Genomic DNA, 27,094 nt, shown 5'->3' on the forward strand with positions numbered 1-27,094 from the left:
AGAACATTGTTTTCCATTTTATTTTTATGGACAAGTTGGCTCCCTTCTCAACAAGCAAAGTTTCCATCTATTCGCCTCATTTATTTTGGAAAAAAAAATATTTGTCTTTTGCACGGGTAGGAGTTATTCTGATTCCAGAGGCTGAAGCTTCACTTAGCAAATAGCTCCCTGTTTGTTGTTTTATTTTAAAGGAATCTAAATGAAATACCCTTGGAAGAGAAACCCAAGGAACTAAATCCTAATAAATAAAATAAAATCTGGTGGGTGGTAGCGCATCTGGGAAGTCTCAAAAGAGGAATGCCAAGCAAAATTGAAGAGCCGGTGTTTAAAGATTGTCCACTTTGTTGTTGTTAACAATCTTCTTTTGGGCAGGGGACTTTTAATTTTAAGAACCCTCTTCCTGGAAGGTGCCTCATTCGTAGTTTTGTTCACACAGATGCCAGCCTGGCAGTTTTAACCTACAACCTCACAACTCAGAGGGATGTACAAGTTGTTTCTGCTACGGACATTCAACTGTCTGCACAACAGCTCCAGGATTCGAACCCCGAGACATTGTCTCTGACTTCAGACAAGGTAGGTTGGAAAATAAAACCTTCCTAATATTTCCAAAGAATTTGGATTTAGCGTTTCCCTTGCAGATCGCCTCTCCTATCTGGAGCTTGGTCTCCTGTTCAAGTTTTGATCCCTTGCCTCCTTTGATTCTTGATCCTAGCCTCCCCCAAAGTAGGCTGGAGTTAAGCTTGGACAACCATTGGCCTGAAATGTTAAAGGGTTGGACTAGAGCAGTGGTCGCCAACCGGTGGGCTGGGGGCCACTGGTGGTCCACGAGAAAATTTTGGTGGTCCACAGAGAAATGTCACCCCCAAAGCAATTAATCCAGGCTGCATGGGAACACAAGGCTTGCGTCGCTTGCATTGCGAACAACACGAGGTAGTAAAGAGTCGAGGAAAAGGGCGGAGGGGGGGAACTTGCCCCACTCGCCCCACGCACCTCGCCTGGCCACTGGGCTGCTTCTTTCCGCTTCTTTCTTCTTCTGCTTTTGGCTGCACGCAAGAAAAGCAGCAAAAATCTTTTCTTTCTCTCTGCCAAACTCTGCCAGAAATGAGTCTTTGGGACCCTGCAAGGCCTCCTGCTCCAAGAGGCTGTGCCGGCAAAGACTCATTTCTGGCGGAGTTTGGGGGAGAGAAAGAAAGACTTCTGCTGCTTCTGCTGCTTTCCTTGCATGAAGCCAAAAGTCTCTCCCTCTCTCTCTCCCCTGAGAACAGAGCTGGAGATCGTATCCTGCAATCCCAAATAAAGAATGATCGACTGGTAGGAAATCAGGGTGGGGGATTGTCATGCAGATTTTGGGGGATTTTCCCAGGGTCTCTGGTCCGCGGGATTTAAAATTATGAGTTTGGTGGTCTCTGAGCTCCAAAAAGGTTGGCGACCCCTAGATTAGAAGACCTCCAATACCACACTGTCTCTGGGAATTGGGACACCTTTCGTTCTGTCGAAGGTCCCCGAAAGATCTATCATCTCAAGTATTACTAAATCCATGCACTACTGTAAAAAACATTTGGGCCAATTATTCTTTGCAGAATCCTTAAAACGTCTGGATCATTCATGGTTTTTTTTTTAATACCTTTGTATAAATAAGGCCACATAGCTTTGTCTTTAAAAACAAACAGCCAATCCCTGTGGGTGTGGGTGTACAGACGCGAGTGTGAAACGCCACCCTATTAAAATCCATCCTGATAATATTTAAAATGGAATGTGAATTGCCACATTAATTTTAATGCGTTCCTGGGTTTGTAGCAGAATTAACCTTTGCCTCTGTTTAGCGTAGGAAATTCAACCTATTTCTGCTTGGCCACTTAAGGGCAACGTTTTTTAAAACGCGGGGATAATTGTATTTTTAAAAAAAAAAAAATAAAAGCATTGCAGTCTGCTTTCAGTGACATGTAATTAAAGATGCAATCTTTTCAGCTCTCTGCGAGTAAAGGCTGCTAGGGATTGGTTTAGACCAGAGGAATGTTGGTCATGCTGGCTGCTGAGTTTTTTCCCCCCCATTTTCTAAATCTAGGATTAGAAGGCTGGAAAGCAGAAAACTCGGAGGGGCGAGAGATTTTACTACGCTGGGATGGAGATGTCATCTTCATAGACCAAAACGAACAGGAAGTGACTGGGTTTAAGGCCCCAGGTAGGACAACTCCTTGCTAAACCAGTGGGCCCAGTTGGATGCTATTAATACAGGGACTCCTGATTTACAACAGTTCATTTAATGACCATTCAAAGTTACAACAGCCCTGAAAAAATGGGGGGCGCTTGTCCCCGTTTTTCACTGTTCGCAGCATCCCTACTGGTTCATACTTATGACGGTCGCAGTGTCCCCATTTGCAAATGTCTCACTTAGTAACAGAAATTTGGGGCTCAGTTGTAGTTTTGTGAGTGGAGCGCTTCCTGTGATTTCTGGCGTTTCTATCATTCTTTCCTCTCTGTCTTTGGCTTGGCTCTCTACTCCACTTAGAGAAATTTCTAGGTGATCAACGTTTTAGCTACGGCCAGTTGCTCTCGGCGGTCCTTCACTTCGGAGACAACACAACGGGCGTTTCTTCTCCTTCCATCCAGTTAATTTTGGAAGGGAACGGGGTCTTTCTATCAGCAAGACATGAGAACCCGGAAGAAAGAGGGAGCGAAATGCCATGCAAAGAACGGATTGTGTCCTTCAGGTATATCTGCCTGCTTTGATTCTCAGCTTGGCTGGAGAGATAAATTGTGTCGTTTTTCCTTTGCAATTCTCTAGTCAAGAAAACGCCGTAGATGTAGCTATCCCATTAAAGCTATAAATAGCAGGTGGCAATTAATCCAGATTATTCTAGATCGGAGAAAACCTAATGAGGGTGTTCATCGTTCTGGGGTTTTGAAACTGAGTTTTGCCCTGTCTAAATGGGAATTTTTGTTGCGCATACTAAACGGCTCTTTAAAAAAACAGCCGATAGAGCGACTTGTAAAATCATAGCTATGTTCAGAGTTATAGGCTGAGAGATGGGGAGGGAAAAGGGAAAATAAAATAGAATTAGCTGGAAACTTAGATCTTAAGATGGGGATAATTCTGGTTGAAATAAGGCTAGAATTAGATGGTGCGGTGAGAAGTAATTAAACCACTTGGGAATGTCTACCAAAGACATGCTTAGACTTCACAACGGCAAAACTGCTAATAGGTGGTCTTTGACTTACAACCATTTGTTTAGTGACCATTCAAGTTGCAACAGCGCTGGAAAAAAAAAGTATGACTATTTTATCCCATGGGTATTGCAGCATCCCATGATCACATGATCAAACTTCAAAAGCTTGGCAACTGGCATGTACTTATGACAGTTGCCATGTAATCCCCTTTTACAACTTCCTGACGAGCAAAGCCAGTGGGGAAGCCAGATTCACTTAACAACAGGGTGACTAACTTAACAACCACGATCATTCTCTCTTAACAACTGAGGCAAGAAAGGTCTTAAATGGGGCAAAACTCGCTTTACGACTGTCTCACTTAGCCATGGAAATTTTGAGCTTAATTGTGGTCATAAGTCGAGGATTGTTTTGTAGTTTTGGAAGATGCCTGGAGAAGAGGTCTATTAGGGCTCCCAGTCTTGAAGACACCATCTTGCCTTGGAGTAAGGTGGGGCTGCTTGCGAGCACCCCAGAGGCATCTAGTCAACCCCTCTGAGCACCGAAATGCTTGACTAGAAAGGGCCTCAAGTTAACAGACCTGTAAATAGTGCAACACGCCACAGACATCTTCATAAAGGCAGCTTATTTTATTTTTTTTAAACAAAGTAATAACCACGCCGAGCGCTGCAATATGTTTTGAAGTTGTTCAATTAACTCTAACCGCTGCTGGCAAACAGCAGGATGAGTTGATCAATGCTCCAACCCTTTCTTTGTGGAAAGCTATAAATATCTAGAGAACAGCGAGGGGCTGGGTTTCTGCGGAGGGGGATTAAAGGTTTCTATTTGAAAAGAAAACCACACACCTAGATTGAGCAACGACCTGTTAATCCTTCAGGTGACTTTTCTGCAAGTTTTGTCTGACTACAAGTTCCTGTAATTGGTTTATCGCAGGTTGCACGAGGGAGAGGAGGCCATGGACTTGGTGCTGTCACCTTTCCAGTTTCAACGGATGCTTTCCAATCTGACGAAGCTTCAGATCCAAGTTAAAAGCAAACCCAGATCGGGTATGTGGAACCACCGGAGAATGTTAATCCTCGTTAGTTTTGGGGAGAAAAACGAAATTGAGTCACTGCGATTACCTCTTTGTACTGCACTAGGTGAGGCCACACTTAGAATATTACGTCCAGTTCTGCACACTGGAGAGGCTACCAAGAATACAAGATTAACTGCAGAGAAATATTCCAAAACAAAAATCTCCAAACACGAAGCAGAACAGACAAGGTTTCCACAAGAAAGAATTTCTTTGCTTCCTGCAAAGAAGCCAACCCCGAAGGCTGGCTTTTATCCCTTATGGGAGGCGCCATCACCTTGCAGCCTTATTCCCAAGTCGCCTGTGCTGCTGCAGCTGCTCTTTCCTTCGAGCAGCCCTGCGTGCACACACACTGAGCACAGGCTCCTCAGGGGACTCTTCCTCACTGCTGCCAGACTCCACAAGCTCCGAAGGCAGCACCCCGCTCTCCAATAGTCTTGGCTCCATCCCTGCACCACATGCAGGCCCCTCATCCGAGTCCTTGCTCTCAGGGACCTCAGCCGCTTGCATCTGCTGCCGGCGAACCAAAACAGGACCCAGGCCATAAAAATCTTTTAGGATCCATCGTAATTTTGAACCGTTGCTAATCATGCATTGAGAACTCCCAGTTCCTTGATGGATGGAAGACTGGTGGGTTTTCATTCTCCCTGTAAAACCCGCATTTTTTTTTTCTCCTACAGGCAGAATTGCGCTAAAGGAGGTTAGACTGGCCTCCGCTCATCTGGGTTTCTCCCAGCAGGCTCCATGGGTGGAAGAATGCCTCTGCCCCCAGGGGTACCAAGGCCGATTTTGCCAGTTTTGCGCTCCAGGTTACAAACGGGAGAACCCTTGGGGTGGGCCCTTTGCAAGTTGTGTGCCTTGTACCTGCAACCAGCACGGGAGCTGTGACCCTGATTCAGGTGAGTGTAAAGTTTCGTTCCTTCCCCTCTTCATCCCAAAGGTGATTTCTTTTTTTTCAGCCAGACTTTCCGTCAGCCTTCAAGATTTTTCCTTCAAGATTTTTCTCCCTTTGCTTTGCATCGTTCGGCTGTCATAAGTAACGGGGGGAGGAGGGAGGAAATGGTTACTGGAAGTGAACTGGAGGTGTTACAAAGCAGAACTGTATAAGCTGTATAAGTACATTCTTGCTTAGGTTTCTATCCTATGCTATGCGCAGCTGCAACACTTTATCAAACTATGTCAAGGTCAACGGACAGAAGCCTCATCGCCACCTGGAGATGCCCACATGATGATATACACAACTTTTAATTGGATGAGCCAATTGAACTATTGGGGGTGGGAACGTTGCTATTACTTTGCATACGTGATTTATATGCACCCATTTTCTCAGATTCAGAATTCTTTTGTTGCTACCACTTGATTTCCAGTAAAAGATATCTTTTTTCTGATTAATGGAGTCTACGTATTTCTTTCTTGGATTTTGAATGGAGTACCAGCTGACATTTTCTGGTCTTTCTTTGAAGATGTTTCGTTTCTCATCCAAGAAGCTTCTTCAGCATCTTTTTTTAAAAAAACAACAACAACAGAATGTCCAGTTGCCTCTTGAAAAAAGCGCCTTTGGGATTGTTCTCTAAAGCAACATTAACAGAATCTTGGATGTCCTAAAGTACGAATGGCCCGCTGTCTCTTTTACAGTCTGAGAACCTAGGGAGGGTTCTTTTCTGAGTTTCTTTCTCCTCTTGTTATACAGCTCTGGGCCATGCTGTCCCTTATCTGGATTTAGATTTCTTCTGGGCACGAAGGGATTCGAGACTGATAACACGTTTGACCCCTCCCTCCAGCTCAGCTGGGTCATCTCCTACAATTATCCTTCTTAAGGTTTTTCTTTCTGAGAAAATCTTTCTAAGGTTTCCTTGTGTCTTCCCCTTCCCTCCACCCCCTCTTCCATCCACAGGCATCTGCCAATGTCTACACAACACCGAAGGACCTGCTTGTGAGCGATGCACTGCAGGGTTCTACGGCAACCCATTTCTTGGGCAGCCTGAGGACTGCCAACCTTGCCCATGTCCGGGGCAATGGCCTTGTGCAACCCTGCTGGACAGTGAAGAAGTGGTCTGCACACACTGTCCCCTGGGCCAGAGAGGTGAGTGATGCCCCCACAACAGGGCCCCAAGCACCCAGCCTCAAACAGCATGCAACACTGGCCCAAACACAATGCTCACCGAATGAAGTGGTATATAAGTTTAAGTATTATCGCTATTGCTATTCTGATTAGAGCATTTGCAGTGTCACCCAGGAGCAAAACACAGTACACAGAGGCTTAAACTATTTAACAGTGGTTTATCTATAAGACATATACAGAAATATACGTGGTAGGCAAAATACCTGACAAGCAATCAACCTTCTTAACTCTACACAGAGAACTCTGCCATGAAGACAGGACACAAGGAGAGAGAAAACGCCCTCTATAATGTCAGCTTTATATAAACACCTCTTAAAGGGGTAAAGGCTTCTGTGAACTCCCTCTTCATCTTAAAAGGGCAATACCCATGCTATGCTGATTCATCCTGATCGCATCAGCCTTATATTGCATCAGCCTTTCATTGCATCAGCCTTACAGCAGCTGTCAGCTATTAAATTTTATACCTCAACAATTATTACTCTGCTGTTTTACATATACACTGAGAGTTTCTGCACTGGAGACAAATTCCTTGTGGGTCTAATCTCACCTGGCCAATAAATTATTCTAATTAATTTCATCATTGTTATCATCATCCTTAATTATCATGGAAAATGCTCTGTTTGTGTTTCTCAGGCCGCCTCTGTGAATTATGCGATGATGGTTTCTTTGGGGATCCCCTGGGAAGAAACGGATCAGTGCACCCTTGTAACAGCTGCAGTTGCCATGGCAACACAGACCCCAACGCAGTGGGCAATTGTGACACTTTCACCGGCCGTTGCCTTCGCTGCTTGTACAATACTACAGGGGAGCAGTGCGAGAGGTGCCAAGAAGGCTTCTACGGGAATCCTTTGGCTGCCAACCCAGCCACCAAGTGTGCGCGTGAGTCCTGCAGCTAACCTGAGAACTAAGGTTTCTAAGATGTGCCAACAGCAATCAAATTAATACCGCTTATGAGAATCTTCATTGACCTACTGCCTCTTCCCCAACCTCTGAGTCTTATTGTTAAATCTTCTCCAAGAAGAGCAAAAAAACCCACAAACTTATAAGTACCCCACTCCTCTAAATTGGCTTCTTGGTTGAATCTCCAAGATGGACTTCATGGTCTGCCTGAGTGACAGCTCTGGATTATTCCAGATCTCTTTGGTAGATCCCGTTGACCAAAGACGAAGAGATGTTCAAAGGAGGGCCTGCAGTTCCAATGGAAACAAGGACCTTGGGGGTTTGGAAAGGAGACAGTTGAGGTTCTCTCTCAACATAGAGTTGGAAGGGACCTTGGAGGTCTTCTAGTCCAACCCCCCACTCAAGCAAGAGACCCTAGACCATTGTGGTCCTGTCTCTTCTTAAAAGCCTCCAGTGATGGAGAGCCCACAACTTCTGGAGGGAAGCCATTCCACTGATTAAAACTCACTTAACAATTTGTCTGGCTTAACAACGGGAATTTTGGGCTCAATTATGGTGGTTCCTATATAACAAGACAAGAAACAATGGATGGAAACTAAGCAAGGAGAGATCCAGCCTAGAACGGAGGAGAAACTTCCAAACAGTGAGAACAATTAACCAACGGAATAACTTGCCTTCAGAAGTTGTGGGTGCTTTATCACTGGAGGAGTTTAACAAGATATCGGACCACTATTTGTCTGAAATGGTAGGGGTTTGCTGCTTGAGCAGAAGGTTAGACTAGAAGACCTCCAAGGTCCCTTCCAGCTTTATTCTGATTGAACTCTGACTTTTTTTAGGCAATTGGTTGCATTTTGGCATCATGTTATTACTCCTTCTTTCTCACATCTCTCTCTCTCTCTCTCTCTTTCTTCCTAGCCTGTAACTGTAACCCTGATGGCTCTACTCACGGACGAGAAACTTGTGATCCGGTTTCGGGTCAGTGTCGCTGCCTCCCCAATGTAACCGGACGAGAGTGCACCCAGTGCCTGGAAGGCTATTTTGATCTACAGCCAGGGGTGGGGTGCAGAAGGTAACCGGTGTAGGATTGAAAGATGAGAAGGGGGAGAAAATTCCAGAAAAGGCAGAAGAGGGGTACATAACACAGCTCCCTTCAAACGGGAGGGAAATGAATTCTGGCTACGGAATTCTGGGAGATGAAATCCGCCATGGCTGAATGTAGGATTCTGGGAGTTGAAGTCCACACCTCTTAAAGTCGCCCAGCTAAAGAACGCTGCTCCAGATGACACTTGGGCAGTTGGGGATGTTCCCATCCGAGGAGAATCAGATACAAAACATGTCCTCTTCTCTCTCTCTCTCTTCCTCCCCCCAAGTTGTCAGTGCCACCAAAAGGGAGCACAGAGCAACACCTGTCACCCCATCACAGGGCAATGCACCTGCCATCCCGGCGTGACAGGACTATCATGCAATCAGTGCCAGGCTGGGTTCTTTGGATTCTCTTCTCAAGGCTGCCAAGGTAGGTTCAACTGCCCTTTGCAAAGGGCAGTTTATTGACCCATCATGGGAGAGGTGGCGGAGAGCGTTGGGGACCTCTGACCGAGGTTCAAATGAGGTTCATTTGAACTAAGGCTGACATGATAGCAGCCTTCCAATGTTTGAGGGGCTACCACAAAGAAGAAGAAGAAGTTCACCTATTCTCCAAAGCCCCTGAAGGCAGGAGAAGAAGCAACGGATGGAAACTAAACAAGGAGAGAAGCAACTTAGAACTAAGGAGAAAGTTCCAGGCAGGAAGAACAATTCACCAGTGGAACGACTTACCTTCCGAAGTTGTGGGTGTTTCATCCCTGGAGGCTTCCAAGAAGTTATTGGACAATCTGAAATGATACAGGGTTTCCTGTTTGAAGAGGAGGCTGGTCTAGAAGACCTCCAAGGTCCCTTCTAATTCTGTTTTTTTTTTCTCCTTTATTTGGTACCCACTTATGATAATCATTTGGGCAAGGCGTTGGCCTCGTGATGACTCAACCCCAAATGCATTTGCCATTTTTCGCTTCTTTCCAGCCTGCAACTGTTCCCAGATTGGTTCGGTGTCCCTCCAGTGCCATGACAACAGCACTTGTGTGTGTAAGAAGGGCTTTGTGGGTAACAAGTGCGACCGGTGTGATGTGAACTACTTCTTCGACTTGGAAAGTAAGCAGTGCCAGGAGTGTCCCTTCTGCTACAGCCTCGTGAAAGAGGAGGTAGGATTCTGCTTTGATCAGCCAACTTAGTCAGCCTTTCAGTCAGATTAATTGAATGTTCTTACTCAATCACCCTTGAAATAGCAACTTTCAGCCTTTCTGTCCCCTTAACAGGAGATCAATCAGCCTTAAATATATACAGATAATCCTACACAGTACGAACAGAATTGAGCCAAAAATTGCCATGACGGTTGTTAAGCGAGGTTTTTTTTTTAACGATCTTTCTTGCCGCAGCTGTTAAGTGAATCACTACAGCTGTTAAGTTAGTAACAGGGTTATGAAGTGAATTTGGCTTCCTGGTTCTGACTTTGCTTGTCAGAAGCTGGCAGGGTAGGCCACAAATGGTGATCAAGTGACTGACGTCGTAATTTCAAGTCAGTTTTGAGCCACAACAACCTGGCAGACACGTGTGATGACCACAAATACGAGAGCCTGTCCTAAGACCTCTTTTTTCAGCCATCCTAACTTTGAACAGTTGCTGAATGAGTGGTCTTTAATTGAGGAGTAGTTGCATGGCAGGGTAGAGTAGAACAGAACACAACAGAACAGAACAGAATAGAATAGTAGAAAGAGGGAATAGGATAGGATAGGGTAGGGTAGGGTAGGGTAGGGTAGGGTAGAGTAGAGTAGAGTAGAGTAGAACAGAACGGAATAGGAATAGGAATAGGAATAGGAATAGGAATAGGAATAGAATAGAATAGAATAGAATAGAATAGAATAGAATAGAATAGAATAGAATAGAATAGAATAGAATAGAATAGGAATAGAACTTAATAGAATTCTTGGTCAAGTGTGATTGGACACAGAAGGAATTTGCCTCCAGTGCAAAAGCTCTCATTGTACATAAAAGCTGATACAAGTGATAAATCATTATCATAGTCGTCATAAAAATACATCCATCATAAATCATAAGATACAACACTTAGTGATAGAATCAACATAAATCGTACTAGGAAACTCAATGAAACAATATAAATTGCAAAGATGCAAGCAACAAAGTTATAGTCCTAAGTAGAAAAGAGGATGGGTGATAGGAAAGATGAGAAGAAGAATATTAATACAGTCTTACTAAATAGCTTGACAACATTGTGGGGATTAGTTGTTTAGCAGGGTGATGGCATGGAGGAGGAAACTATCCTTGTGTCTATATTCTACGTTCTTATTCTTCTTATACTCCATCACTGGAGGCTTTTAAGAAGAGATTGGACAGCCACTTGTCCAGAATTATATAGGGTCTCCTGCTTGAGCAGGGGGTTGGACTAGAAGACCTCCAAGGTCCCTTCCAGCTCTGTTATATTTAGTGACAGGTCAGGTCTTTCTCAGAGATAGACTCATATAGACTTCTTTCCTCTGCAGACGGACAGACTGAAGGACAAGCTGGCCGAAATGGAAGCTTGGTTCCAGAAGCCCAGCTGTGACCGATCCAAAAATGAATATTATCACGTGATGCTTGGCGAGAGCCCCCGTGGAGACAACCTTCACCGTCCGTACCTGTTAGAAGGTAAAAATAATGGATCTTACGACAAACAGGAGATACCATTTTTCCTGGACAAAGAGAGTTGGGGTTCCAGAGACGACTAGAAAAAAGACGGCAGAGACCAAAACATTAAATGATCTTTATTATCTTGTTCTGGATCATTTAATTGTGCTTAGTTTCTCCAGGTTGTAAATCACGAAGGTGTGACTGTTGCACATCTGTTGTTAGAGGAAGAAGACAAAGCCAGGAATACCAGAATAATTATTAATCTAGCAGGGGCAATTAATCTAGCAGGGCAAGATAAGGAGTTCCAGAAGTGAAGGAACGGAAGTAAATCAACCCAGTTGTGAGGATGCCAGGAATGGAGATAACCAAAGTCAACACAAGATAAACTCATGTTTGTTCCCAGCAGCCACAGCTCTCAGCTTGCATCTCTTTTAAACTCTCTTCCCAGCTGTGGCTAATGAAGGGAATCAGGGCCCTTTCCTCCCCCGTAAGCCATACAACTCACGTTGCTCCCTTCTCCGTTCCTCCCTATGTGCCCTAGGATAAAGAGAGCATGGGCCTGGGTCTTCCTCCAAATTCCCTCTCCCTTACTCTACCTCTACCTCTCCCCTGCTCTGCCCAGCCAGACTTTGCCCTTCCCCAGTTTCCTCCACAGCCAACGGAGCCACACTCCCACTCCCTGTCGGCTGTTCGTCTTCCTCCTCTGATTCAGATTCCGACAGGGGCATGACACCAGTTTTAGAGTCATGGGCCAGGAGAGTCCAGCCCGAACAAAGTTTTCTTGGTTACAGGTGCCAAAGCTGCCTTCTTGGAGAAGATGGCGGATCTGAAGGACTTGGTGGAGGACGCCCACCACCGGCTGAGCAACACCAGCAGAAACATTGCCTGCAATGGTCAACGGGCTACCAAAGTGTGCGGGCTCCTTTCTGATGTATCCTCCACCCTGCAGTCCACCCATGAGGACATCCAGCTGGCCACCGAGGTCCTGGAGAGCACGGTACCCAGCATTTTTCAATCTCTCTTCCTCCACACCTGTCCACCCACCACGCCACTTAAGGTGCTGAGGTGATGACCCCAAGTCTTTGACTTACGGCCACAATGGAACCCAGCATCGTTAAGCAAGACCGTCATTCAGGGAACTTTGCTCCCATTTTACGACCTTCCTTGTCACAGCTGTTAAGTGAATTGCTTGCAGGGGTTAAGTTAGCAACACGGTTGTTAAATGAATCTTTCTTCCTCATTGTCTGCTTGCCAGAAAGTCACAAAAGGGGATCAATGTGATCCTGGGCAACCATCGTAAATATGTGTCAGTTGCCAAGCATCTGAATTTTGATCAAACAACCACAGGGATCCTGCAATGGTTGTAAGTATGAAAAATGACCATAAGTCAGGTTTTTTCAGGGCTGTTGTAACTTTGGTCACTAAACAAATTGTTGTAATTCAAGGACTACTTGTATTCATCTTAACCACAGTCTGTTTCTTCTCCTATCTCCATCTACTGACCTATCTACAGGTTGTTTTCTGACCCAAGTACCCTGTTTCCCCCAAAATTAGTCCTAGCTTAATTTTTACATGTGCACCCAATATAAGCCCTACCTGCAAAATAAGCCTTAATTAAAAACTCACCCGCTCCAGAATGGATGGGTAAAAATTAAGCTAGGGTTGGGATAGGGGGTTCAGAGCTGCCCTACTACTTACCTGTGGACAGTTGTAGACAGGCCTTACACACCCCAACACCTGCCTTGCCGGCCCATTTCTTCTGCAACCAGAAAGGCTGGCAGGGCTTTCCTGAAGGCCTCTGCAGCTGAGAGCAAAGCTCAGGATCGATCCAGAGCTCTGTTACCGGCTGTAGAGGCCTTCTGGAAAGCCTTGCCAGCCGCAGAAGAAGTTCCTGAAGGCCTCTGACAGCGAAAAGGAAGCCGGGGGGTGATGCACGCAAGTGAGGTTAGTCAGTGGATGCTATCCCCCCAAAATAAGACCTGGTGCCTTTTTTGGTGGCAAAAAAATATAAGACAGGGTCTTATTTGGGGAGAAACACGGTAGATAACATCATCAGTGTTATAAGGGAGGGAAAGGAAGAGGATTGTGAGGGCTTGGTGCTCTCTGAGCTGGGTTGTTTCCTTGCTATGTTTCATTCCCCAACTAAGTAACATCATCAATGCTAGAAGAGAGTGGGGTTTGCTCTCTCTCCCTTCTAGCACTGATGACATTACCTACTTGGGTCATGAAACGTCTGCAAGGAAACCATCAAGCTCGGAGATCAGTCCTGAGCTATAAATATTCTCAAATATTGGCCCATGAATGTCCATAAGGCCATTTCACAACGTGACTTAAGTTGTTTTAGCCACAAGAAGGGGGAAATTCGACATAGGAGTGATGATACACGATCTAAATTTCTAAGCAGTCCTCCAGCAGAGAGCTGGGGACGGGCAATCAAAGGCTAATTCGGATATCAACTGAGATAATTTCATAACGAACACAGAAAAGTTTGCAATTTTTGTCCCCACAGCCAGGAAAGCCAGCTGGATGCATTTCTGCTTCTCGTTCTCCGAGTTTCCAAACTATCAGTATCTAATTTTGGAAAACACAGGCATCTGCCCAAACTAATGAGTCCTTCAAAACAACTTTAATAGATGGAATAAATGCCATGCTGAGAAGGGAACAGATCAAGAGTTGATAAATGAAGTCCCTTCCCTTCGAAACACAACGACAACAACCCAACATTAAAGACGCTGCTGGCAGCTCACCACCCAATGAATGTGGATTCAATATGCTGAAAACCGAGTTAATGCAAAATCGGTCACTAAAAACTGGCCAACATGGAGCAAAGCTAACCTAGCCAGGGCCGTTGAGACCTCAATTTACAATCCTTCCTTCAGAGGTGCAACAGCACTGGGAAAAAGGGGTCCTTGCACTTATAACCATCACAGCAACCTCCATGGTCATGTGATAAGAATTTGGGTGCTTGGGAACTGGTATTTATTTACGATGGTTGTAGCATTACAAGCCGGCATCCGACAAGCCAATTGGATTAATGACTGCAAACCACGGAGATCCACATAACAACCATGGCAAAAAAAAAAGAAACCCTGAAAAAACCATTGCAAAATAGGGCAGGACTCATATAACCATCGCTTTCTTTTGCAAAGGAAAAGCTCCGGTCCCAGTTTTGGTTAAAAGTCAAGGGCAACCTATATGCTCTTGTAGGCCCTTCCTAACAAGGAACCTAATCATTTCCCCCTGTAGCCAGAATTCCAAGATATACTGCTTCTATGCCTGGAGGCTCTTGACCCATGTGCTAAATCTGTATCAAAGAAGGCTTTCTTTTGATCTGGTTTCTTTAGGTCTGAAATTGATTTACAGAGTCAAGTGATTGAAACACATTTATTTTGTCCTGACTGCAAAGCCAGCCTGTCTGTCTATCATGTCTGTCTATCAGCTGTCTATCATCTATCTGTCTATTTAACGTCTATGTATCTATCTACCTACATCTTATCCATCTATCATCCAACCATCTACCTATCTACCTTTCTGTCTGTTTTCTATCTATCTATCTATCTATCTATCTATCTATCTATCTATCTAGTGGCTTTCTAATACCAGTTGCAAATGTTTGTTTGTTTATTTGTAATTGACTTGCAGAGCCAATTGTCAATCATTTGCATGTGTTTACTCCTGTGAAATTGGCTCCTGGTGCCTGCTGTAAATTATGAGTGCACACTTGTTTATTTATGTGCCGCTGCCACCCGGTGCCAAATGAAAACGATTAACCATGTAACTTGCTCATTTGTCTTTCGATGGCGGTTGCAAACGAGCACACTTATTTATCTCTAGTTGGCTTCCCACGCCAATTATGTGTTATTTTAATTTTTTTTATGGACAATCTCTTGAATGAACTGCTTATGTCCTTATTTTTGGTCCCAAATAAAAAAGCGGTTTATTGAATTTTATTTCAGGGAGCTTCATATATCTTCAGATTATTCTCGAGATCTAATTTATAATAAACCGAACCCTAGTTAGTTTTTCAATTCAATCAAAGTTTGCTAACTGGAGCCATCTAGTATGGGGGGAGAATTGCTGACCAATACAGTACATAAATACTCATTTAGTAACCTTTTGAAGTTACAATAACACTGAAAAAGTTGCTATTGTTACAATCGATCCTCGCAGTTATGACCGTTGTAGCATGCTCACAGTTACGTGTTCAAAATTCGGGCAGTTGGCAAGCAACATGTTCTCAATTAGCCAGTGGAACAGCTTGCCACCAGAAATCGTGGGAGCTTCACCACTGCAGGATTTTAAGAAGTGACTGGATTCAAATTTCTTAACCAGTTCTACGGGTGTGGCCTAATTTGTGGGTGTGGCTCGGTCATGTGACTGGCTGGGCATGGCTTGTATGTAAATATTATAAATATTTGTATAAATATTGAATTTTTTATTTAAAAAAGAGTAACTTTTACCCAAAATCAGGCAAAGCAGGCAGGCAGATTGAGTTGCTCACAGAATCACAGATTCATTCAGAGATCTATCTATCTATCTACATTCGGCTAGCTGAGCCCGTCACATAAAATTCGCTTGCAAGCAAACTCACAAAATTAACTCACATCACAGGAGACCCCCTCCAGCTCTGTTCTGATTGATGGATGCATTTATGATGGGTACAACCCACCTGCAACCTTCCCAATCAACTTCCAACAAGCAAAGTCAACGCAGGAAGCCAGATTCATATAACAACCACATGATTCACTTAACAACTGAAGCAAATCGTTTCACCGTAGCTAAAAGGGTCGCAAAATTAGACACAATTCACTTAGCTTGCTTAGCAGTGGGAATCCTGGACCCAGTTATGGTTGCATGTTGAGGACTTCCTGTTTAACCACATATTCTTTTAAAAATCTATTATCCGCCCCATCGAAGTATGACAAATACAATCTTATAATAGCAAAAAAATAATAATAATAAGGAAGGCAGGGATTTAATGGAGAGGAAGGAGCCCACAAAATCCCTCAAATAAACATATTAAACAGAAAAGTGCTTAGTTTACTTTTAAAAACAAATAGATTTTTTTAAAATACTCTGCTGTCTTCCCACTGCTACACCTCCGAGTTCTGAAGTCTACTTGTTTTGAAATAAATAAGCAATGAATCCTAGATCAGAGAATTTGCAGGGAAAGTATCCTTTAGGTTTTCCTGACCGAAATTGGAACTAAAATGCTCAAGCCCCATAGAAAATTCACAAAAGTTGACCAATTACTCTTTCCCTTGTTTCTGTTTGAGGATTTTCGTGAAATATAATTATTTCCACTACCCTCAGTTCTCCCATGCTTCAGGCAGAAACCAAAGAACAATTTTTCTTTTCTTTCTCTCTCCACCTGCTAGGAATTTTCTTCTGAGATTTCTTATCAGTCTACAAACTGGAGCCGCCATGCAATTAGATCCAGTGCCTTGGCCCGCGGGTAAGTTTACATGCTGTCGTAATGCAAATTGTCCCAACTAATTCAAGTTGATCGAATGAATTAAATATCTGGAATGGTTTTAAGTACTGTATATGGGCAGACAATCCTGGACTTGCTGCCCTCCGTTTAACGTCCCGTCCCAACCCACCCCCCAAAAATCCTTCTAGCATTTCCATTTTGCAAGCCAGAATTGGGGTCTCCCTCTCTGCAGCCACGTTGAAATGGCATCCTTGGTGGACAGGCTGGCCAGAAGAGCCATCCAGACCTCCAATCTGAGTTATCGTCTTCTGCAAAATGTTGCAAACCTCAGCAGGAGGCAGGAGTTCAGGCGAGAGATGGAAGAAAGGTGAGTTGGTGGGGTCCAGGAGGCTGTGACAAGCTGGAGGCTGTGCCCCATGGGTCTTCTGTGTTGATCTAGAAAGACCCCATTTAGAGTCTGTGTTGTCTTAGGCTTTTCCGGCGAGACATTCTAAGGAATCCCTTTTGGGTTGTTGGAAAGTCCTAAACAGAATAAGAAATATTATCACTCCCCAAACATGCGTTTCTCACTCTGACAAACCAAACCAAAAACTGAGAGTCAGCGCTTCATTTGTAAAACTGTGGAACTCCCAACCACTCAATGCCCGGATGGGCTTTAGAAAGTGATGTGATAACTAAGTGGAAAGGCCTATTTAAAGATTTCTGCTTAACATCACTACATGTTTTCTTTAAGACTGCCTCAGCCATGTTTCGAGATTTGCATAAGGCCTTCCTAATTAAGCCAACGTAAATTAAATTAAGTAAATTAAGGCCAGAAAAAATGAGTTTGCTCAGGTTGCCAAGGCGACTGCTAAAAGGATAGGTTAAGCATGGTGAATGGGGTATTTACTGGTAGAGCTATTTTGAATCTTGGGTGGTCATGTGGGAGGAAAACTCCCACTAATTCTTTACATGGATGGACTTAAACTCCCAGAATCCCCCAGCCAGCCTGCTTTAAAATAAAATCAGTAGGACCATGCCTGAAGAGCAATGGTCTCAGCTCCAATTTTTCTATCCTAAATCTCATTTCCTTCCAGTTTTGATCTTTGTTAAATACAAGGATATCTGTGACATCCCATAGAAACCAAGTCCGCCATTTAAACGAATAAATATTTGCCTTGCAGTGGTGAGAAAATCGAAAGGATCCAAAAAAACCTTGTCTTGCAAATAGAAGATGCTGAGATGCTGGTTTCAAGCCATCAGAGCAACACAACCCTGGTTCAAACAGATACTTTGGAGCTGGTAAGCATTAGTTACAGGATGGGGTTTTTTTCTACGTTGTTTGTTCATGGAATCAATTTTCTCTCATATTGCATTATATTGTGTATATTTCTTATCCACTTGATGCCTTTTCCAGTTTGATTCCAGGTCTTCTAAGCCAATGTTTTTCAACTTCAGCAACTTTTTAGATGTCTGGACTTCAGCCCACAATTCCCTAGAACGCTGGTGGTAAAATTCCCAGAATTCCCCAGTCAGCATGCTTTAAGATGGGTGGACTTCAGATTTCTCAAGTATGCGGTGTGCTAAACCCCCAGAATTCTCCAGCATGTTGGCTGGGGGATTCTGGGAGTTGAAGTTTACCCATATTAAAATTGCTCAAGTTGAGAAACACCCTCCTAAATCTTCCTGCAAAGGAAATCTTTTTTGCTTAGCATTGCTCTGTTAGTCCCTGTTGTTTTAACAGTGGGTGCAGCTTAAGGAAATTAGCTTTATTTCTTCATTTTGCTAAGGTTTTTAGCATGGTGCACTGTGCAGAGCAGCCTGGAAATAAAAACAGAGTTGTTAATAGCCTGCAAATAAAATAAAAAATCAATTATTGAGTTTCCAGAGTTGGAGGAAGAGAAGAGAAGTTTCTGAGATATGTTTTTTTCAGGTAATGAGGGGATAGATACCTAGTTTGATTTAAATGTGGGATGAGGCGAAAATAAGGCAGAAAATCTTTCCAATCTCTTTTCCACTAGGTTGTTTCTTTCATTGCATGGAATTCAGCGTATTTGCCTGTAGGCAGTTTCTGGTTGCAGATGGGAGAACAGGCTAGGGTTTAAACACGGCTGATTTATGGAGCACAAGCTATCCTGGGGGGCTCAAATGTAGCCCCCTCCCCCCAAAGTACCCTAGCAATCTATAAATGTCATAATTCTAGTAATAAATTTATCTTTCCAATTCTGGGTAGTTTTTAATTTCGATTAAATAAATCCCCAGCCTCTGATCTTGCAGCGCCCTCTGGTGGAGAAAACTGGAAATCTGGTCCAAAAAGCCGAAGAAATCCAACAACTGGTTGAAACGAAACACAGGTTGGCAACCAACAAATCCTTGGCTGTACAAACTGTGTTAAAGGAAGAACTACGGAGGATTCAGCCCTTGGAAGAGGTGAGTGATTTGTGACTTCATCTGCCCTTATTTGGCAGCAAAATTTGGCCCAACAAACCAGGATGCAAAGAAACAATCAACTGAAGGAATATCTGACATTCTTGGGGGAGTCAATCTAGACTTCTTGGATTAACTCAAAGGGCCTCTTTAAAAGGGCCTTGCTATCAGCCCCGTAGTGTTCAAAATGGCCATTAGGTGGCAGCGAAGAAGTATTTCAAACTAACTCTGGTCTGCCCTCTGGCGATCAACTCGAGATTTGCAGCCATGGTATGACTCGGCTGGGTTCACACAGACCCATCATCCCCAGCCACAAACCAAGACGTTGGCTTCATTTAGTACATCAACTCCAGTCAAGCCTGCTCCAAACTTCAATAATCCTCTTTAATGGTCATCTTGAGCGAATGTTCGCAGTTATGACTTTTTTTGCCTGATTTTGTTTTTCTCTGTTTCACAGCTATGGCAGAGAACGAACAATGCACGAGCACTGGCAGTGTCCTCCCTGGACAACGGAGAAGCCACGGTGTCTGAAGTGAAGACTTTGGTGACCACACTGGACGGTAAACAGAGACTAATCCGAACCACTTAATCTCAAGAATATTTCCTCCTGGGTGGGTAAACTTGCACCCAGAGCCTCCTCTTCGCTCTCCTCCCCCTTTTTTTTTACTTTATCCATACTAACCTTTGGAAAAGAAAAAAACATATACCATCCAAAGCTGGACTTACTGTGAACCAGAACAGTTTTATAGGCAAATTTGGAGTTGCAGAAAAAAGGCAACAAAATATAATTTAAAAAAAAAAATTGGGGGGCTTACAACCATTTGTTTAGCGACTGTTCAAAGTTACAATGGGCTGAAAAAAGTGACTTCGGACCAGTCCTCACACTTACCATTGTTGCATGGTCACGTGATCAAAATTCAAATGCTTGGCAACTGGTGTGTACTTTATGCCTGTTGCCTTGTCCTGCGGTCATGGGATCTCCTTCCAAGCCAGCTTCCGAGAAGCAACGTCCATGTGGGAAGCCAGATTTGCTGCGTGACGGTGTGTTTCACTTTACAACAGCCGTGATTCACTTAAGAACTGCGGCAAAGCAGGGTCCTAAAATGGGCACGGCTCCCTTAGTGAGCGCCTTTCCTTGTCATGGGATGTCGTTTTACCCAGCTTGAAACAGGATAATCGGCCTCTCGGTTTTGCCGACAGGATTGAAGGCTCTGATGGATGACCCGAAGGGCCGCGCTGCGGTCAGGAGGAAGAGGGTTGCGGTGCGGGGCAGGACGATCGCGGAGACCCAAAGGAAGGTCAAGCAGGCTCAGAGAGCCCTGGGGAATTCTGGGTCTGTGTCGGCGAAGGCCTTTGAAATGGCCAGTGATGGGGAATCGGTCTCCAAGAAAAATGCTAAGGTAGAACAGTGTTGTGCTTTCTAGAACAGTAATTCTCCATCTTGGCAACCTTCAGTGTGGACTTTGATGCCAAGAATTCCCCAGCAAGCATCGTTTTAATATATGTGGAGTTCAACTCCCAGAATTCCTCAACCAGCATCCTTTAAAATATCTGAACTTTGACTCCCAGAATTCCTCAACTGGCATCCTTTAAAATATCCAAACTTCGACTCCCAGAATCCCCCAGTCCACATGCTTTAAGATATTTGGACTTCATCTCCCAGAATTCCCCCCAGCAGAGGGCTTAGGAATTCTGCCAATGCAAGCCACACATTTCAAAATTATCTGCTGGCTTTTTTTCCTCCGTGGTCCATATATTTTTTGGTTGGTTGGTTGGTTGATAAAAATCTTTTTTTAAAGGGGAAAGAAAAATAAGTAGAATTAGACTGTGTAAGTTCTTGGATGGGAGACCACTAAGAAATCCTGGCTAGAAAGCGGGGATGGAAAAGCAGCTGGGGAAAAAAGGCTATTTGGGGACCAAGGAAAGATGTCGCTCTGAAATCCCCAAAGGTGGCATGAGGGCAGCTTTAGGGCTCCACTCATTTTCCTCTTTTTTTTTTTTTTAACTCTTCTGTCCTTCAGGCAGCCGAAGATGTGCTAAGACAGGCCAAGCAAGAGAGAAAGCAGGCTAGCAAAGTGTCTTCCAAAGTCGCTCTTACCATGACAGAGATCTCCAGACAGGAAGACAAGGCCAAAGAACTTCGGGTCCAACTTGGAAAACCTGGGGAGGTCAGTCACCTTTTTTCCAAGATACGTCAGGAAAGGGATGTCCCAAAAGTGTCTTTTGACTTTGCTTTTCCTTGAAGGCATCTCGTTCCTCGTCCAAGAAGCTTCTTCCGTTCTGATTGAAGTTCAGTTCTAACTCAAGTTCGGAGTTATTCAGAACAGAAGAAGCTCCTTGGTAAGGAGTGAGACATCTTTGAGGAAAAACTAAAATCCAGTGGCCTTTTGAAAAAGGACTTTGGGGACCGCCGTGACCTGGATGACGGAGAATCTCCCTAGACCTTAAGAGAAGAGCCGCTGGAGGAAGCTAACCAAAACTTGCCTTGTTTGAAGGTTGTCAAGGAAATGAACAAGCTTGGCCAGGATCTCCAAGCAGCCCAACGCTCCTTGGAGATGGACATTAAAGCCCTCAAACATCTGCTCTCCAAGCTAGGTAAGTCCTCAATTCGTGGCCACGTTGAATTCGCCAAGATTAGCCCAAACCAATCTTGAGTTGTTGCGTGATGCCAGGTCATCTTTGACTTACGGCTACAAAGGAGCTGCCATGCCCCTGGTGGAGTCTGACTCTGAGGGAGAGGAGGAACAGCTGACAGGGAGGGGAAGTATGGCTCCAGAGGTTGTGGAGGAGGCTGGGGAAGGGCAGAGGCTGGCTGAGCAGTCAGAGGATGAGGCAGGCCCATCGCCTCTGCATCCTAGGACACGCAGGGAGGAGAGGATAAGGGAGAGACATGGTCCGCTCTGGAGGAGAGGGCCTTGATCTTCTTCATGGGCTGCAGCTGTGACTACTGAATAAGAGGATGGACCTGCGTACGGGCGAGCGCTGGAAACAAAGCATGGAAATATCTCTAGTTTATGGTTCCTTTCTGAGTTTGGCGTCCTTCCTAGCGTGTGTTCTGTTATCTGTGGACATCTTCCAGCCCTTATCTTGCCTGGTTTGTGCTGCTTTTTTCCTTCTTCTTGTAACTGTTTGTGTGGGCGTTTTTTGTCTTCCATCAAGGATATTCGGAGCTTTGGAAGCAAAGTGAAGGAATAAAAGGGGCTTCACCTGTTTTCTGTGACTGTGTTTGTTTTGTATCCCACCCTGGGTCATCCCAGGAGCCCAAACGGTCACTAAACAAGTGGTTTTAAGTCAGGGTCTACCTGTACATTAACTAGCTGGTAATTAAGCAAGTGGTGTTAAAATAGACCAGGGGTCTTCCAACTTGACAGCTTTAAGACTAGTGGACTTCAACTCCCAGAATTCCTCCTCCAGTCATGTTAGCTCAGGAATTCTGGGAGTTGAAGTCCACAAGTCTTAAAACTTGCCAAGTTTGAAGACCCTTGAAATAGACACTTAAAAGGCAGAGTTGATCAAACATACCTGTGGATTTAGCTTTTACCAGGCAAGGAATACACCTGTTCTGTGGCTGAGCTTTCAGCATTTCCAGTCATTTCCACTAGAGGGCAGACTCTTCTTTCCATAAAGATTCTTTTTTTTTTTTTAAATTAAATCACTTTTGGGTTGAGCTTTCTTGGAGCAATCCATAATGCTTCTTCCATAACGTTGGTTTCTCACTGCCAAGATTTTGTAATCTAGCCTGCTTTCGTTAATAAATTGAAGAAATCACCCCATATTTTGTTGTGTCTAAAATTACCCCAACATACATTCAGACTAAAACATACGATGAACGGTTGCAGGAACCGGGCATGGCTAGTCTAGTGAAGGACCAGGGGAGACAGGACAGCAGCCTTCCAATATTTGAGGGGCTGCCACAGAGAGGAGGAAGGGCTCAAGCTATCCTCCAAAGCATCCAAAGGCCAGACAAGGAACAACGGATGGAAACTGAACAAGGAGAGATTCAACCTGGAAATAAGGAGAAACTTTCTGACAGTGAGAACAATCAACCCATAGAACAGAAGTTGCCTTTGGAAGCTTCATCCCTGGAAGCTTTCAAGAAGAGACTGGACTGCTATCTGTCAGAAACGGTGTAGGGTCTCCTGCTTGGGGAGGGGGTTGGACTAGGTGACCTAAAAGGTCCCTTCCAACTCAATCTGCAATCTGCAGCTCAAACAGATACCTTCCCTAATTCACAGGTGTATAAGGGGCAGGTGGGATGAGGTGTGGCGCAATCAGAGCGTTTCACCACAGCCAAACTCACTCAGAACAGTTCCAGTGTTACCGTGGTGTTGATATCCCGGTCTGGTCTACCTGGCAGGGATGGTGTTGGAGCTGTGATTTTCAGGGTCCCGTCTCTCCCCACCTCCACCCCACCTCCTTAGTGTCAACACTCTGTTTTGCTTCCCCAGGGAACCGGGATCAGTCCGCGGCTGTGCTCCATGCGAGCCAGGTCCAGCTGGCAACGTTGAAGCGACGCCTGGCAGGACCTGGTGCCCTGAATGAGACACTGGGCATCTTGGTACAGGAAGCTGAGCAGCAGAGGGCATCTCTGGAGGCCTTTGAACAAGATCTAGAAGAGATCCAGAGTGACCAGAAGAACTTAGAAGCCATTCTTCAGAACTTGCCCAGCGGCTGTTAAGGGCTGAAAGGGAGACTGGCAGCGCCGGCAGAATTGTGTAGATTGAAGACTGGCAGTGAGGGAATCAATATAGACCCTTTTTAATAATAATTTTTTTAAAAAAGGAAATGTTCCCAGAATGCAATGGGCAAGGGAGGCAGACTGAGACATCTTTGTCAGGGACAGAGAATAATAGCTTGAGAAAACTATCTTGGCTGCTGGACCAACCTTAAGAATCAAACCCCGAAATGGAGACAGTACAGCCATGAGGACGAGAAACCTGAAACAGCCATTTTACGAGTCTTGGGGAAATGAGCATTGTGCTTTTTTTGGTCCAAGGAGTTTTGGACCCTGGTTGAGGGTGTGTGGGGAGGTGGGGAAACGATGATTCTATGATATTGGCAGAGATTTGAACCCTGATGCAGAAAAATTGAAAGTTGGATGCCAGGATCGGGAGTAAATCGAGTGCAGGGATGTAGAATTTGGGAGTAAAATCCAGTGCAATGTGAAATTTGTTTGCGACCCTTTCCAGTTCCTCAGAAGTTTGAGAAATGTTTAGAGAGAAATCCTCGTTTAAGGCCAGCTTTAAAAACAAACCAAAGCCGTCACTTAGCTGTGCAATTGACTAGACCAACACGGTGGTGAAATTGACCGCACCCAGGTTGTGAAATTGACTTTGTGAAATTGGCCCGTCCACAATGGTGAAACTGGACCAGAACCGCGTCTGGGAAATCGGCATCCAAGCAGAAGATCCAAAATTTGATATTTTCCCATCCCTCGTCCTGAAAAATACCACCTTCGCCAACCAAGACCCAAACCTGTGATGTTCTTGGATGCAACCTGCGGAAGGCTTCTCTCTCTCCCTGTTGAACGTTGGCCCGGCAAATCCTCCTCGTATTCAGCGATCTGGAATCCATTAGCTTGCTGACACTAAAAGTGATTTCAGCTTCAGAGAGAGAAACTCTGCAGTTACATTCACCCATATAATCGGGAAAGCTTTATTCTGAATTTTTAAGAATGCAGGATTTTGTACTGTACAGCTGTATGTGTTAATATATCTCTTTTCTTGACCCCAGCTTTTCAATCCTGCTTTAAAATGGCAACGAGATCTTATAGCTGATGATGTGAACGTTTACAAATATCTTTGGGGGGTTTTTTCCTCCCCAGCCTGGGCAGGAAACTCTGGGATTGTATTCATTAAGGATCAGCAAATGGGATGCTAAATCCTACACCCAGGATGGATTATCCCCTTTGCATCCTCATTCCCTGCATGCATAAATCGATCGATTTACATTTTAAATATTTAAATGAGGCCTTTGGTGAAGCTCCCGTCACCTCGAAAGAATGAGAGGGAAATTGCTCAGCAAGAATACCAAGTGGCTCAAATTAATAGACATCACCAGCCCTTCAAGAGTCATTTCAGGCTGAGTTAATAACCCCGTGTTTAGCTGTGAGCCATGATAGGGTTGGGTTGGCACGATGCGGTAATCCCTAAACTATGATTTATAGGCTCCAATGGGCGTCCTGACACGAACGAGACCAAAAAGAGAAATTTATAGCTTTGCAGGCAATGACTTAACCACCACAACTGAGGCCCAGATTTCTGCTGTTAAGCAAGACAGTTGTTAAGTGGGTTTAACAACCTTTCTTGCCACCGTTGTTAAGTGAATCTCGCTTCCCCTTTGATTTTGCTTGTCGGAAGGTCGCAAAAGGGGACCTCGGGACCCCCCTGGGAAACTGCGACTGTCATAAATATGAATTAGTGCCTGAACTTTCATCACGTGACCAGGGGGGTTGATGCAACGGCCATTAAGTGTGAAAAACAGTCGTTTCTAGTATCATCGTAACTTCGAACGGTCAATAAATGAACCATTGTAAGTTGAGGACTACTTAAAAGTAGCGATCAACTCTTTAGATATCACAGAACTACAGCTCCTATCATCCTCTACCCATTCCTGTGCTGGCAGGGGGTCCTGGGAGTTGTAGTCCAGGAAGCATCTTCCGCAGAGCTTTTTCCTTAAAATTGCAACCCCAGGATGTCCGTTTTTCCATCCAGAAAGATCCAGAAAAGGAACAGCCAGATAGCTATTTAATAAATTGCGTGAGCTGCTCTGCTGCTGCTTTTATTTATTAAATTGTTTTTTTTCTATTGAAGAAGAAATGACTGAATTAAAAACATGTAAAGCAGAACGGAAGCAGAAAAAAAAAAGGAAGATGAACAGTGTGAGAAAAGAATAAAAGGAGGAGAAGAAAAGGAAAAAAAAAAAGAATTAGAGAAAGAATTAGCTTTCCACCATTTGCTTGTAAACACATTTAACTTTTATCTTCTCTTTCTGAGGCTGCCCTGTAGCTAAACTGCGTGAGCTTTTTATACTGGGAAGAAAAATGTGCATTGTTGTTGTTGTCTTCCTTTATAGAGAGGAAAGGACGTGTTTTATCTGAATTCTTTCCTTCCCTATCTTTTTAAGTCCTGCCAATGCAAGTGTTAAAGAACAGCGTTGAAGAAAACAACCAACCCGTTGTTATTCCACCTTGAAAGGGAGGGGGAAAAAAAATTGAGATAATCAAGAGAGCAGATTCCAACACTGAGAGCAGATTCCCCCAAGGACATTACTAAACCTCTGGAATCCTTGCGCAAACATCCCTCGGCCCTGGGAAATCTCGGTTTATCTTCTCACCAGAGTTTTGAAACCTGACATGGGAGAACAGAAGATCTAGGAAGAAAACAAAAATAATAACAATGCCACAACAATGGTTGTTGGTGTGAAAAGCGGACTCAAGTTTCTCTCTTCAGTGCCGTTGTAACTTCGAACAGCCACTAAGTGAGGCCCAGGGCTACCTGCAATCCAGGGGTTGTCTGGGCAGGACCATGTAGAGTGGCGTAACCGCTTTCGATGATGGTTAATGCTTTTGTCTCCAAGGCGCAGTGTTTGGGCAGCTGCAATAAAGCAAAGGTATTAGGCTGACGGTCGAAAAAGGGGGTGAAACACTAGACCCTAAACCTAACCCTGATTTGGCCCCTGGGTTTGTAGGGGACCCCTGTGATGGGCAGGGTGGAGGAGACCCTGGGCTGCTCTCTGTGTCCTGGGCCAAGTTGACAAACCTCTCCAGGAACGTTGTGGATAATAAGTGCTTTGGGCCTTTCAGGAGGTGATTCAGGTTCTTGGCTCAACCAAGTTGGGTGGAGGGTCCCTGGGAAGGGCCTGGTTGATCCATGCCTGTTTGGCTGCATTTCTGAACCATATATAAATTTTGTTTCTCCCAGGAAATTTGAAAGCAGAATAGAGCAGGGATAAACTTTCTTTCTTTCTTTCTTTCTTTTTTCTCTCTCTCTCCTTTCCTTCTATCTGTCTTTCTTTGTCTATCTTTCCGTCTTGATGTGCACTGAAGATGGTGTTTGATTTCATTGTACGAGGTGAAATGACAATAAAGTAAACTAAACTTTCTGTCCTTTCTTCTCTCTTTTCCCCTCTCATTCTTTCTCCATCAATTTCTAATTTTTCTTCTTCCTTTCTTCTATCTCTCTCATCTTTTTTCCTTCCTTTCCACCCTCTCTTTCTATATTACTTCCTTTTATTTTTCCTTCCTTCTCTCAGCTCTCTTCCCTTCTTTCCTTCCATG

The 27,094-nt window shown here is 44.3% G+C and overlaps 1 protein-coding gene across 1 annotated transcript in view; it reads left to right on the forward strand.

The window, feature by feature from the left end:
* The window catches only part of LAMC3 (laminin subunit gamma 3), a 35,909-nt gene extending 12,283 nt beyond the window's left edge, over positions 1 to 23,626 (forward strand). The window contains exons 8-28 of the mRNA XM_087914561.1: positions 437 to 573; positions 2,066 to 2,182; positions 2,510 to 2,711; positions 4,099 to 4,211; positions 4,918 to 5,136; positions 6,132 to 6,320; positions 6,993 to 7,238; positions 8,175 to 8,328; positions 8,630 to 8,772; positions 9,315 to 9,493; positions 10,850 to 10,994; positions 11,768 to 11,973; positions 16,355 to 16,431; positions 16,643 to 16,777; positions 17,574 to 17,691; positions 18,652 to 18,819; positions 19,274 to 19,376; positions 20,017 to 20,216; positions 20,838 to 20,984; positions 21,312 to 21,411; positions 23,265 to 23,626. Of these exons, the coding sequence (XP_087770687.1) occupies positions 437 to 573; positions 2,066 to 2,182; positions 2,510 to 2,711; positions 4,099 to 4,211; positions 4,918 to 5,136; positions 6,132 to 6,320; positions 6,993 to 7,238; positions 8,175 to 8,328; positions 8,630 to 8,772; positions 9,315 to 9,493; positions 10,850 to 10,994; positions 11,768 to 11,973; positions 16,355 to 16,431; positions 16,643 to 16,777; positions 17,574 to 17,691; positions 18,652 to 18,819; positions 19,274 to 19,376; positions 20,017 to 20,216; positions 20,838 to 20,984; positions 21,312 to 21,411; positions 23,265 to 23,494 (3,328 nt within the window). The 3' untranslated portion in view covers positions 23,495 to 23,626. The remainder of the gene's footprint in view (positions 1 to 436; positions 574 to 2,065; positions 2,183 to 2,509; positions 2,712 to 4,098; positions 4,212 to 4,917; positions 5,137 to 6,131; positions 6,321 to 6,992; positions 7,239 to 8,174; positions 8,329 to 8,629; positions 8,773 to 9,314; positions 9,494 to 10,849; positions 10,995 to 11,767; positions 11,974 to 16,354; positions 16,432 to 16,642; positions 16,778 to 17,573; positions 17,692 to 18,651; positions 18,820 to 19,273; positions 19,377 to 20,016; positions 20,217 to 20,837; positions 20,985 to 21,311; positions 21,412 to 23,264) is intronic.
* Positions 23,627 to 27,094: the final 3,468 nt, after the last annotated feature.

Source organism: Pseudonaja textilis, chromosome 17 (genome assembly GCF_049901715.1).
Source record: "Pseudonaja textilis isolate UNSWEBS1 chromosome 17, rPseTex1.2, whole genome shotgun sequence".
Lineage (NCBI taxonomy): Eukaryota > Metazoa > Chordata > Lepidosauria > Squamata > Elapidae > Pseudonaja > Pseudonaja textilis.